We start from the raw sequence: 14,190 nt of genomic DNA on the forward strand, positions 1-14,190 counted from the left end.
GCTTAAGTTTTCTTTAATGCTTGTTAACAAAACTTTTACTTCTAATTTTTAAAATCCCAGAAGTGTTACTGGACCTCTTGCTGCTGAGATCAGTATGTTTTCTTCTCGTTTTCAGAATGCAGTAAGAGTATGGCCTATAACCAAGTTTCTATCTAGGATTTGGTTTTCTTAACAATTAACATTTGCTGCAGTCATAACAATATGGGAAGTAAAATATGCAGGTACAATTATTGTAAACACATTGTGATAAGGTCAGCACATGTTAATGCATATTTTGGGTTGAGACTGAAATTAGGGCTGTAACAGAGATATGGGGCATCAAAAATTGGTATGACTTAATTGTCACCATACAAGGTAGCCCTATTTGATTTGTATTAATCTTGTTAGATAGCTACTGAATTTAAAATAAGTGCATTTACTTGTTTGAAGTTTCAAAGCTAAAAACAAAACAGCTCTGGCTATTAAGTCTCTTTGCAAAATATGTATAAGGATATTACGTCATTATATAGAATTATATAGAATATCCAGCACAGATACAGATCATTCAGCCAAATCAGTTCACGCTGAGTTTATGCTCCACTCAAGCTGCCTCTCTACCTTCCTCATCTAAATCTACCAGTTTAATCTTCCCTTCTTCTTCAAATGTTTACCTAGCTTTCCCTCAAATGTATCTATAGCATTCACCTCAACTACTTGCTCTGGAAGCAAGTTCCACCTTCTCACTAATTCAGGGCAAACAATTCCCTTTTTGATTTCTTGGTGATGATCTTATATTGATGACCTCTAGTTTTGCTTTTCATGTGATTCCTTACCCTAAATTCTAATATGTAAGGCACATTGATCTTACAAAAGACTGGTGTTTCTTACTTAAACTGCTTAGAAGGCCTCACAAAGGTCAAAACTCTGATTAATTTGTTGCCCCATTAAATAGGCTTCACATTCATACACATGAACAACTTCTGATCCCATTCCTTCCCTTCTTCTCCATTCCCCATTTTCAACAGCACTTTATGCTACTGGGGACTAGAAGGAAAACAATTAACTACTCTACCTTATTCCCCAGACACCTCCATTCATCCCCAAGCATAGCTAATATTTTTCCTCAGCATTATATAACCATTGACCTGTTGGCATTGATGGAATGACTTAGCCAGAGACATAAAAAAAAATCAGTGCCACCATATAATTAACTTATGCTGTTTTCCAGAGAACAGTCAGTCATGAGAACAATTAAGATGAGGAAATTAGAACAGGTTAAGAGCTTTTTTTTTCAAATATGACGGTGCATTTGGCTGTGTTGTGCTGAATGCTGTTTTTGTGCTGTTGTAAATCAAATCACGACTCGTAGCGACAGATATGCCGATGTCAATAGCAGTTATAGAATTCTGCTACAAATTTTGAAAATCTTTCAAAGTCTGTATTGAGGAAACTGGATAATTGAAATGATTTGCAGCTCCGTATCTTTATATTAAAACATTACTCAATTAAGAATCCCAGGTTGAATACCATGATTAATTGACATTCATGCTAAGCCTATCTATGAACGGAAAATCTATTACTTTTGGCACCACTTTGTTGATGACACAGAAATCGCCATGGATAATCTTTTTCAGATGCCTTTATTAGACCATTCCACCCTTCAACTGAAAAAGATAGCATAGATGTAAGCTAAGGAAAAACTGAGCTAAGAGAAAATTCATAGGAAACCCATATTAAAATGAGAAAAGATTGCATTTTTTATTCTTCTGTTGTGACACCTTTATATAATTTATGATAATACAACAGATTTACTATAGTGAATTTTATAAAAATAGTTTTTCCTTATTATTCCAATTTTTACACAAAAATTGATGAGTCCATACTCAAAACTAAAAAGGGAAAGCAAAATTAAAATTGTAAACCCAACAAAAATTGTACAGCATTAGAGGACTGTACATTACATATAAAAACATACAGTGGGAGGAGATCTCAGAGGTTAACATGGGTAAGGGGATAAAGACGAAACAGTTCAATGTTAAGGATGAGAATATTTAAGCTGATTCTTTGAGACTTAGGGAGCCATCAGAGCTCGGTATGGACTGATGTGATAGGTTACAGGCACTGGCACAGGTGAGTACACACCCTAGTGTTCTGGGTGACAGAGATTGTGGAGGGTGGAGGCAGAAAGATAAGCAAGGAGAGCATTAAAAAAAAAAATCAGACATTACGTGAGAAAGGCATGGATTAGGTTTTCTGGTGGCAGAAGAAGCAATAATCAAAATGTAAAAGGAAGCAGCTTTATAGCAATGGATGAAGTTAAACTTTGTGTCAACCAGATTACCAAGATTCCATACCTCATGGGATCAATTCAGGGTGGCAACTGGTGGTGGAGTGAGGGTAGAGGTGGAGCTATTGTTGTAATTAAGACAGGAGGCTCTTAGGTGTTTGTATAAGTCAAGGAGAATGGCTTTGGTTTTATCAATATGCAACACCAATAAATTGTCATCTGGAGGAAATTATGGCCTGCCATATTAAGTGCCAGTCAGGCACTTAAGTGGCCTGTGGCGGCTGGGCCTTCTCTGGAATCAAGGACCTCAGGAGCAGAAATTCCTTCCCCCCAGAGCTGTTGGCCAATCAGAGGCCAGCAGCTCTTCATTGCGGACAGCGCCAACAGGCGAGTGGTGGCAGCTGCTGGTGGTGCACCTACCAGAGGCTCAAGTTTGCTGAGAAACCCAAGCCAAAGGTGAGTGAGGGCAAGACGGGGATCACGGGATGCGGTCTGTGGGAGAGGGAGAGGGGGTCAGAAGCAGGGCCTTCTCAGCGGGCCCCCTCCGCCTTCCCAATGCTGGCTCCTTCAACCAGGTACTGAGGACCTGATAGTGAAGCAAACGCAAGAAGGTTTGTTTTTCAGGCTTCCCGCATGGTGACTGCCCCACCCGCCACTGGTTAAACACCGGTAGTGGTGGGATGAGACACTTACATGGATATTAATTACCCACTTAAAGGCCTCAATTGGTGGTGGGGGCAGGAAGGTCATCCACAAGCCCTCCCACCCCAGACTTAATTGGGGAAGAGAATGGAAGGCTGCAGGGTCTGCACCCAGCACCCAACCACCCCACCCCACCCACTGCACCCCCCCCCACCCCCCATGGCTCCAAACTCACCTTGAAGGAGAACATTAAATTCTGTCCAGTGTTGCACCTAGCTCTTAATGTAGGACTGGCAATTTGAGACAACCAAAGAAACAAGGAGGCAAGTCAAAAATCTAAAGGGCATGAAATTCAGATCCGTAGTGCAGCTGAAGATGGTGCAACAGAAGCCAATCAATGCCCAGTGGGCCACAGTGCACCACCAGCTGCTTCTGGTGTGGCCCATGTAGTGCACCATCTTGAGTGGTGCTCTCACATGGATGTCCCATGCATGCGCTGAAAGAAAATGAACTTGTCTTGTCATGACTTTGCATAACTCAATGCTGATTGGATGCTCATTTTCCAAATTTGGATCATGCTTGTTCACTCAATAATTCTCACATTTTGTACTAAAAATCAAGCATTCAGCCTCAAGATGCACTAAGATGTGAGGCACCGACTTGCAGGTGGTATGATTTTGAGGAATTTCTGCTTTTACAAAATCTCTGGAAGTACTCTGGAGTGTCTTTGGAGATAAGTTGCTGGATTTGGGAGGGAGTGTTGCTGCACTCTCACAGGGAGGGCAGAGCTGCATATAAAGGCTGCAGTCACAGTGTCTCTGGGAGATGGAACAGAGGTTATGGAGAGGGAGAGTTCTACACAATGTCCTGTGCCAGGTTGGAGCTGGACACCTCCATGTTTCTTGACGGTGACAGGAGGCTGCCTGGTAGGCCAGCCAATGCACCTAGAACCTCAGTGTGTATCTTCATCAGCATTCACCTGTATGCCAGCCCACTGAGGTCCTCATCTGAATTCTCTGCAGTGGATATCATCTGCCACCTCGATGATCAGAGAACTGGCACATGAGCCCTCCTTTCCCCCAACATGGCTACAACCCAATTTTGCCGGTGACTCACCTGATGCTGATCCGAATCAAAACCACCCTGTATGGAAGATGCAGGGTCAGTATCTGAGCTGGTAGCAGTGAGTGTCAGATCAAGTGACGGGATCTCTGGGCAGTGTTGTGTTTTTGCTCTCTCTCTGTTCGTCCTAGGACTGCTGTGGTTGAGCTGGTGGCAATTTATGAGTGTCTGAAAGCAGAAAATCAGAAGTGGAAGGTTAGTGTGAGGGAAGGGTTAGGGCTCAGGAGATAGAGGCATCCTTGTTCCTTATCAGTTCTGCTCTGTTTCCTTCTATTGTGTGTCACCCTACACTGCAAGAGAGAGGGCAGAATGTCAGTGATTGCAGAGCACTTTGTTTGGCTGATATGCCTTCCATAGCTGAATAGCTCAAGGTATGTGGAGGCTGCAAGAGGTGGATGTGAGGCTGGCAGCATAGGCAGGTGTGTGAGGGTGAGGTGGAGTATCTGGATATTAGGTGTGAGTTCTGATGGCTGAGTGATGGGGGTGTGGTGCATTGAGCACCCTGAAGCTGGTGGTGTGGTGGGTACGAGATGTCATTTGAAGAGGCATTCACTGACCTTGACCAACTGTGTGAGGTCATTAGATTTCTTATAGCACTGCTGCCAGATGCTTGGGTTCAGACATTGGGAACTAACCTCTCTGGCCACCTGTTCCTTTTATAGAGAGTGGTCCTTGAGGGCCTCCTGGCATGTGGAACTATGGCATCTCTCCTCCAGTCCATTTCCACTGCTAAGGCCCCCAGCAGCACAGCTTTGACCCTGGAACCCTCATTCTGCTCTGGTGTTCTGTTTTCCTTGTTTAGAAGTGCAGCAATAGTATTCAGCAGCCACCTCCTGTCATTCAGTACCTTCCTTTAAGAGGGACAGACTGCCTTTAAGAACAGAAGGCTGGCTGCACCACATGCTCTCTCTGAATGCTGCTCAGCTACCTGCTGAGCATAGAGGCAGCCAGCATCGCAACAGATGCTCGGCCCTACTGTACAATTATAGAAATGAGGTGGCAGCACCAAATTTATGTGTTATCTACCTCCACCAGAACTAGTGCGGGCAGGTTGCAAATCATGACCCTTGTGCCTGAAAAAAGTCGCAAACCAATTTTTAGCTCCAAATCTTTTGTGAAGTTGCAAGAAAAGAATTACAGAATTCTCCCATCCAAGGTTAATTAACTAACGTGGACACAATTCAAATGAACATCAGTTACTTTCATTACCAGCAGCTTCTGAGGGCTATATTTTCCACTAATTGATTATGAATGGGCAGAAAATTAAATCTTCTCAATCCCAAATCAAGCTCATCCTGCTGACTAGGCACAAGGCCAAGAGAAATGGACATTGCACACTGAGCACTCTGGTTTCATCTGATAAATGGAAGGTCAGCAGGCACAACCTTCTTTCATCCTTTTGCTGCCAGTTCCCAACACATGGGTTTTGCTCACATGGTGGCAACCGGAGATGAACAGGTCAGACTTTATCCTGAGACCAGCAATAACTGGCTATTTCCATCTGCTGTCAGCCTTCCTGGGGCCAGTAATCACACTATCTCAGTGGCAGCACTAGTAATGGTGGCAGGACAGCACTTTCCAAATGCACATTGTACAGCCAGTCTCCGCACTTTCAGAATAGTGAGACCCACAGTACAATTAACAGGAAGACTGGTTGCACTGTCTGTACATAATTGCAGGGAAGTGATGCAATTAGATCACTCCCAAAAGAGCTGGGCTGCAATGTTGTCACAACTTCAGGTACTGGAGCACTAAGATGCTCCAAGAATTGTAGGCAGCTAGAAGAAACTACACTGGATACAAGTGAAGTGACACTGTTTAAATCGCACTTCAGTGTCTCAGTGCCAGTTCTTACAACACAATAACAGCAACAGATTTTTCTCTGGCAGCTAATGTTGATTAAATCTGCATGTGTAATTTGATTTGGGGAATGTGTGTAACACTGTATCCATGGTAAAATACATCATTTTAGCACTTTGTTGGAGCTTACTGTTGAAGCTGTTCGAGTTAACAAGAGTATAAATGCTTAGGGGTCAAATACTGTAGTATTGTTTCTTTTCCAATTTATATTTATGCAACCAAATATTGACAGCTGTCAACTTAAAGGAGCTCTCTTCTGCACATTTAGTCTAACTATGGATTTTTTTTAGCTGCAACAATTAAAATAATTATTTTTATTTTTTTCAGCAGAAGAATCCATATTTTAAGCAATTTTACTATAAATAAATACCTAAGCTACTGCAGTATGATAATGTATGCATGAGATGACCCAGCCACTTAAACTCACTCCCAACCCCTCTCAGCCGAGTTTCCTCAGCGTCTGTTTGTGTTCCTCAGCTGTAGTCTCCATTCCACAAAGAGGAGAATTTCATTTTTATGTACTGAATTTCACTGCCTGAAAGGGTGATGGAAGCAAATTCAGTCGTAACCTCAAAAGGGATTGGAAAATTACATAAAAAGAAAAAAGATTGCAGGACCATAGAGAAGGAGCAAGGGTTGATGGGACGAATTGGACAGTTCTTGCAAAGAACCAGCACAGGCATGAAAGACAAAATGGCCTCCTCCTCTACTGTAAGATTCTGTGATTCAAGAAATATGTGCCATAGCTTAATCAGGACAAATAAAAAACATGTATAGCAAAGGTCAATATTTGTGCCCGCTGCTTCAAACTTACCAGTGGATGCAGCAATTCCCATGATTAATGGACCCCACAAGAAATGTTTGCAATGGTGCGCAGCAGACTTGTCATCATCCTGCCCCTGATACCAGGCAGTATCTTCCTCATTTGCAACCAGGTAGGAGGGAGCAGGGGTGACTCAGTTATGACCTCACCCCATGCAGCTGGCACCTATGGAAGGTTGCCTTCAGTATAAAGTGGACGCACCCTTGACCATAGTTTAAGCTATCCAGCAAAATTTACATATCTTCAAATAATGGGAGTAGTGTGGCTCACTTATTCATTGTAAGCAATCTTTGCACATATCTGCCCCACCACTATTGCCTCTTTGACACCAAACTACACCCCATCAGTGCTGCCGTCTTCATGGATTTTACACCATCTGGCCAGGTGTGTGGCATACCAAACTGTCTGGAGCAGTTATTTTTTGTGTGTGGAACAAATCTATTCAAAATAAGCTTAAGGCCCATTGCAAAGTCTGGCAATGCCCACTTCCACATGGCTGGACCAGATGTACCTGTACCCCATGTGCATGACCCCAGTTTTGTCTATCTCACAAAACTGGAGATAATAAGGAAGAAAAGGCATCCCGTTCCTTTTGATCTTCATGGCTATGTTATATGGTGTTATTTCATACAGGGGCCACCAAAGACATGGGGAAGATGTTGGGAGGTGACGAAGAGAAAGACCCTGATGCACAGAAGAAGGAGGAAGAAAGACAAGAGGCCCTTCGTCAACAGGAAGAAGAACGTAAGCAAAAACATATTAGAATGGAAGCCGAACGGGAAAAAGTACGGCAACAAATACGAGATAAGGTAAACAAACTTAATTGCTCCTTCAGCAACAGTAGATACTTAAACTGTTACTAATTACATTTGTAATAAACATATTAATCACAGGTAAGGAATTTAACAGAAGAAAGAATGAGTCAAAACCTAGGAAATCTGTACAACTTCCAGCATAATAATTGCCAAGTAAAAAAGTCTGTATTAAAATGATCCTTTGGGTTCTGGGCTTTCATGGCTTACCATTGTTCCCTAGTTTGGCAAATAATGCAGAACCTTAATACATAGTGCATGTGAAATTTTTTAATTACATTTTAACTGAGTGATAGGATATAACTAACACATAACAAAGGTTAGCACTGTCAGATTGGGAATGTAAAACATAGCCTGAGGGACAGATGTATTTTTTATAAAATGACTACATTATGCACAGTTAGCTATCTTATAAACATGTTACTGCCCTTTTGCAAAATACTGCTTGACCTCCCATTACATCACTCATAGTTGAACAAAAAAAAAAGGGTTAGCATTTCCACAGGGCTTCCCCAATTTCTGCCATAATTCCAATGGAAGATGGAAAGGATAGAGAACTGATATGGTTATTAAGGACTTTAATTTCTTCAGGAATATGATTGTTTTTATAATAGTTGCTGATTACTTACTGTTTATTTTTTCATAAATGCATTGCTCCATAAAGAAATATTGGGGTGAATTTGGTCTGTAGTGATCACGCATAACAGCCAAGAGTAAATTGACAGGATATTTTCCATTGAGGACCAATTTCACTTTGATTATCTTTTGTTTTATAAAGATATAAAGTTAGAGATATAGGGCTGAATTTTACCTTGTGAAAATGGGACGATTTTCATCCCGTGCCGACGTAATATCTGGCCTGATTATGTCAGGTTGCGGTCCTGTCATCACACTGGCCAGCCATAATACAGTGGGCAGAGCCAACCTGCCATTTTGAAACAAGCTTATAACGGTCATTTAAGCTCATTAGCAGTCTAATCAACTGCAATAATAAGGCCTCAATGCAATAATATGGTCCCAGCACATGAAATACACCAGATGGAAACCCTTTTTTTCATAGTTTGTAAGGATGGATATAAAGACTGGAGTTGTGTGTGTGTCTGACTTCAGGAGAGGCTGCTGAAAGGCTTTTGACTGGCTACTCTCGGAAGTTCCTAAATCCCTGGACATGATCAGGGTCTTAAGTGTACGTTTAAAAAGGTGTGTTTGATAAATTTAGACTTCATTTAATTTAGTTGCATGCAGCCTAATTACTGGATTGCAAATTAACCCTTTAAACAATTTGAGTTCAACAGAGATACAACCATCAGGCAAGGACTCAGACACTGAATTAGCAAATAATACCAACGTTTCTTGAACATAAGCCAAATGAAACAACAATGTGCCAAAGACTAATCAATGATCTAAAACTGAACTAATTAATGAGAGGAAGCAAATGTAAAGTATACTTATCAACAAAACCCGACAGAGTTCACTTCATCAAATAGATGGCCAATCCAGAAGAAGTGGAAAACAACCTCACCCTTCACCAACAGGTATTTACATCTGCCTCCGAAGAATACTGCACCTTCCAACGATCCTAGATGACAGGAATTTGCCTCTGCCCCTGGCCCAGTTCTACTATTACGATCTCTGCTGCACTGATAGGAATCTCATTTCTGCCCCAGAGATCTAGACTGGTCTCCCTTCACTTGGTATACACAACAAGATTGTTCCCGGAACCCTGTTTTGTACCTAAAAAGGCGTGTCACCCACACCTGAGCCCACATTATTGAAAACGGCTAATAATACGGGAGGGCTTTAAACTAATTTGGCAGGGGTGTGGGAACCAGGAGAGAATATTAGAGATGGATACCAGTGTGCACAAAATACTGGAAGAGACAGATAGCACTAGTATAGAAAATAGTAAGTTAATAGGTGAAGTCAGAGTAAGAAAGAAAGTCATGAAGGCTAAATTAGGGTTACTGTACATGTATGTGAATGCATGGAGTATAGTAAATAAGATTGGGGAGTTACAATCACAGATTGTCATGTGGAAATATGGGGCAGAATTTTTCATCCTGTGGACGGGCGCATACCCGACCCAAACAGGAGTGAAATGGTGCACAATGACATTGGGCGGGCGTGCATGAGAGGCAGCAGCACGCCTATTAAGGCCCTGAGGTAATTAATTAAGTTGTATTTTTCACTGCCTGCCCGTTCGGTTGGCTGGTGGGCAAGTAGGCCAGGCGGCCTAAGTATTTTTAACGAAACCTCATCTACGAGCGGGATGAAGTTTCCAATGCTTACTAAAAAAAAATAAAAAATTTTAACATGCTTTTTTACATGTCCCTCATCATGTGACTGAGTCACATGTGGGGACATGTTTATCTCATATGTAAAAAGTTTATTTTTCATTTTAAAATCCGTCAGCCCCCTGAGTCAGTTCTGTGCCTTCAGGGAGCTGCCAATGCGCGCTCCCCGCGCATGAGCACACGTAAGCGCTCGTGCTCCTCACACCCCCATACCAGCATCACTGAGGCTCTTAGTGCACCTTTCATGCTGGCTGACCATTAATTGGCCTGCCAGCATGAAATCGCGGTCAGAGCCCGATCGCGGGCAGCGGTTGGTTTCGAGGCCGTTCCCGGGCCCATCCGCCATGCCCGCCCAACAAGGGGAACATTCTCCCCATGATGTTGTGACAATAACAGAGACCTGGCTCAAGGAAGGGCAGGACTGGATGTTAAACATTCCAGGGTGCAAAGTGTTTAGAAAAGGAGGAGGGGTGGCAGTAATGGTTAAGGAGCGCCTTGCAGTGTTAGAGAAATAGGATGTTCCAGAGGGTTCAAGGACAGAATCAATTTGACTAGAGCTAAGGAACGGAAAGGATGTAATTACGTTGCTTGGTGTAGTCCATAGACTGTTAACTAGTGGGAAGGATGTAGAGGGACATATCTGCAGAAAAATTTCATAGAGATGCAGACACTTAGGAATAGTTATAATGAGGGTTTATAATGAATGTAGACTGGGACAGTGGTAATGCAGAGTGGGGCAAGAGTTCCTAGATTGTGTTCAGTGGAATTTTCTACAGCAGTATGTGTCCAGTCCAACAAGAAAGGATGCACTGTTGGACCTGGTTCTTGGAAATGAGGTGGGCCAAGTAGATCAAGTGTCAGTGGGGGAACATTTGGGAGACAGTGATCATTGGATTATAAGGTTTAGGATGACAGTAGAAAAGAACAATGTGCAATCCAGAGTAAGAATAATTAACTAGGGGGGAGCCAACTTCAATGGGGCAAGAATGGAGCTGGGCCGGATAGACTGGAACCAAATGTTGGCGGGAAATACTATAGCTGAAAAATGGACTGTCTTCAAAGAAGAAATGGTTCAGGCACAAAAGGGAAAGGTAGGGCAAATAAATCCATAGCTCCCTGGTGAGAAAGGAAATAGAAATTAAGATAAAAAAGAAAAAGTGTGCTTATGACAGGTGTCAGATAGAAAATACAGCTGAGAACCAAGCAGAATACAGAAGGTTCAGAGGGGAGGTGAAAAAACAAATAAGAGAAGCAAAGGGGGATTCTGAGGAAAGACTGGCAGCCAACATAATGGGGAGTTCCAAAGTCTTCTATCGCACACAAACAGTAAGAGGGTGGTAAAAGGAGGAGTATGGCTGATTAGGGACCAAAAAGGGAATTTATACGTGGAGGCAGGGGTCATGGCTGAGATGTTAAATAAATACTTTGCACTGTCTTTACCAAGGAGGCAGATGCTACTGAGGCCACGGTAACAGAGGAGGAAACTCTGTCACTAGAAAGGTTCAAAATTGATAAGGAGGAAGTGTTGGATAAACTGTCGGCACTTAAAGTTGACAAGGCACCGGGACCGGATGAGGTGCATGCAAGGATATTGAAGGAAGTAAGAGAGGTAACTGCAGGGGCACCTGCCATAATCTTTCAGTCTCCCCTAGACTCAGGGGAAGTGCCAGAGGACTGGAGAATTGCAAACATTACGCCCTTGTTCAAAAAAGGTTGTAAGGATAAGCCCAGTGATTACAGAGCAGTCAGTTTAACTTTGGTGGTGGGAAGCTTCTTGAAACAATTATTTGGGATAGAATTAATAGTTACATGGAAAAATGTGGGTGATTAGGAAGAGCCAGCATGGATTTCTAAAGGGGAAATTGTGTTGAATTCACTTGCTGGAGTTTTTTGAAGAGGCGACAGAGAGGGTTGATGAGGGTAATGCTATTGAAGTGGTGTACATGGACTTTCAAAAGGCATTCGATACAGTGCCACACAACAGCCTTATGAGAAAAGTTATTGCGCATGGAGTAAAAGGGACAATAGCAACATGGGCACAAAATTGGCTAAGTAATAGGAAATAGAGGGTAATGGTCAATGGATATTTTTCGGGCTGGAGCAAGGTTTGTAGTGGAGTTCCCCAGGGGATGGTATTGGGACCCTTGCTTTTCCTGATATATATTAATGATCTAGATCTTGGTGTGCAGGGGATGATTTCAAAGTTTGCGGATGATACAAAACTTGGAAGCATTGTAAACTGTGAGGAGGACAGTGTAGAACTTCAAAAGGACATAGACAAGTTGGTGGAGTGGGCAGATAGGTGGCAGATTAAGTTCAATGTGGAGAAATGTGAGGTGATGCATTTTGGTAGGAAGAACATGTAGAGAAAATATGAAATAAGGGGTCCAATTCTTAAGGAGCTGCAGGAGCAGAGGGACCCAGGTGTATATGTGCATAGATCATTGAAGGTGGCAGGAAAGTGGCGAGAACAGTTAATAAATCATACAGTACCCTGGGCTTTATTAATAGGGGCATAGAGTACAAGAGCAGGGAGGTTATGCTGAGCTTATATAAGACACCAGTTAGGCCTCAGCTGGAGTACTGTGTAAAAAAAGAAGTTCTGGGAGCCACACTATAGGAAGAATGTGAACGCATTGGAAAGAGTGCAGAAGAAGCTCACAAGAATGGTTCCAGAGATGAAAAACTTCAGTTATGAAGATAGATTCATAACTATCTTCATAACTTGGACAGGAGAAGGCTAAGAGGAGATTTGTCAGGGGTATTCACAGTCATGAGGGGGCTGCATAGAGTAGATGGAGAGAAACTGTCATTGCTTGTAAAAGGGTCGAGAATGAGAAGGCACAGATTTAAAGTGATTTGCAAAAGAAGCAAATGTGATGTGAAAAAAATCCTTTTCACATCGCGAGTGTTTCGAGTCTGGAACGCACTGCCTGGAAGTGTGGTGGAGACAGTGCATTCCTCCTCTATTGAGACATTCAAGATGGCATTACATGATTATTTGAAAAGAGATTATGTGCAAGGTGACGGGGAAAAGGCAGGAGAATGGCACTAAGTCATAACGCTCATTCGGAGAGCTGGTACAGACATGATGGGCCGAATGGCCTCCTTCTGTGCAGTAACATTCTGTGATTCTGTGGTGTTTTTAGGGTTAATTTCATTGGTTCTGGCTAATTGCGCACATTGTCTTAAACTTAAAATAGTGGATTGCTTCAGGATATACTTCCTATCTTAATGCCTTTACAAGCATCCCATTCATCGGACCAGCACTGAGTCAGTCAAGGCCAGTATGTTCTTGATTGGCCAATACAGCACTTTTAAGTTTCAAACTTAAATTCCTAACATAGGAATATTAGTAGAAAATACAGAAATAATATAATCCAACTGTTATTATCTATTTGATTAATTACTTATCCTTCAATTACAGGGTAATTGTGGTATTTTCTTCTGATACAACCATCTGTGCCAGTCAGCGATTCATTCACAGTACTATATTAGGTTAGCTTGTAGTAAAAGGCTAGCAACGTCAACAGGGCTTCTTTCCTGCCCACATGTTAGTATAAAATGGCCTTTAAGATAAAATTGTCAAGTTAAGCAAGCACACTAAATCCTATTAAAACAAAATCTAAAATCTAGGCCGGCTTACATCAACATTCTACTGTCTGCAAGCTGGTAGACTTTGTAATACACCATCACTGCACCATTGCTGCTCTGTGCAAGGGCATAGTTTATTCTTTTGGAGATGCATCCTCCAGTGAGGGGGAGAGAAGGAGAAGGAGAGGGAGGAGGCCAGCTGAACAGAGTCAGGAGCCACAGGAGGTGCATGAAGGAGCCCAACATGCTGAAGAGCCGGGGGCTGCTGAGGGAAGGCTGCAACAGATACAGAGACATGGGCAAAGACCATACCCAGCCAATCTTGTTTACAGGGGGCACATGATCTACCTGCAGATGACATAGAGACAGTGCCTGAGGAGACTTCAGCTTTCCAGAGCAACTGTGACTTCTGAGGAGATTGCATCCAACTGGGTGGGGGGTTGGGGTATCGGGGGAGCATCCAATGCCAGTGGCTTTCAGAGTCACAGTGGCTTTGAATTTTTTTGTCTCAGGCTCATTTCAGGCTGTATGTGGAGACTTGAGTGGCTTACCCCAGCCTGCAGCACACCACTCTATTAAGGTGTTTATAGATACCATGTTTCGATGTGCAGATCAATTTATACCCTTCATCAATGACCACAATAGCCAGATGAAAAGAGCCAGAGGCTTTTGTTGCGACCGTTTCATGTTTTCTAAGGGTGAAATTTGTAATTAACTGCACTCATGTTGCCATCAAGGAACCAGCAGGTCAGCCAGGTGTCTTTATTAACAGGGAGC

The 14,190-nt window shown here is 42.6% G+C and overlaps 1 protein-coding gene across 4 annotated transcripts in view; it reads left to right on the forward strand.

Moving 5' to 3' along the window:
• The window catches only part of cplx2b (complexin 2b), a 322,298-nt gene that overhangs the window by 281,026 nt on the left and 27,082 nt on the right, over positions 1–14,190 (forward strand). For all 4 annotated transcript variants that reach the window (XM_078550740.1, XM_078550739.1, XM_078550738.1 and 1 more), the window contains one exon: positions 7,347–7,522. In XM_078550740.1, coding sequence (XP_078406866.1) covers positions 7,347–7,522 — 176 coding nt within the window. The remainder of the gene's footprint in view (positions 1–7,346; positions 7,523–14,190) is intronic.

Source organism: Cetorhinus maximus, chromosome 10 (assembly GCF_964194155.1).
Source record: "Cetorhinus maximus chromosome 10, sCetMax3.hap1.1, whole genome shotgun sequence".
NCBI lineage: Eukaryota > Metazoa > Chordata > Chondrichthyes > Lamniformes > Cetorhinidae > Cetorhinus > Cetorhinus maximus.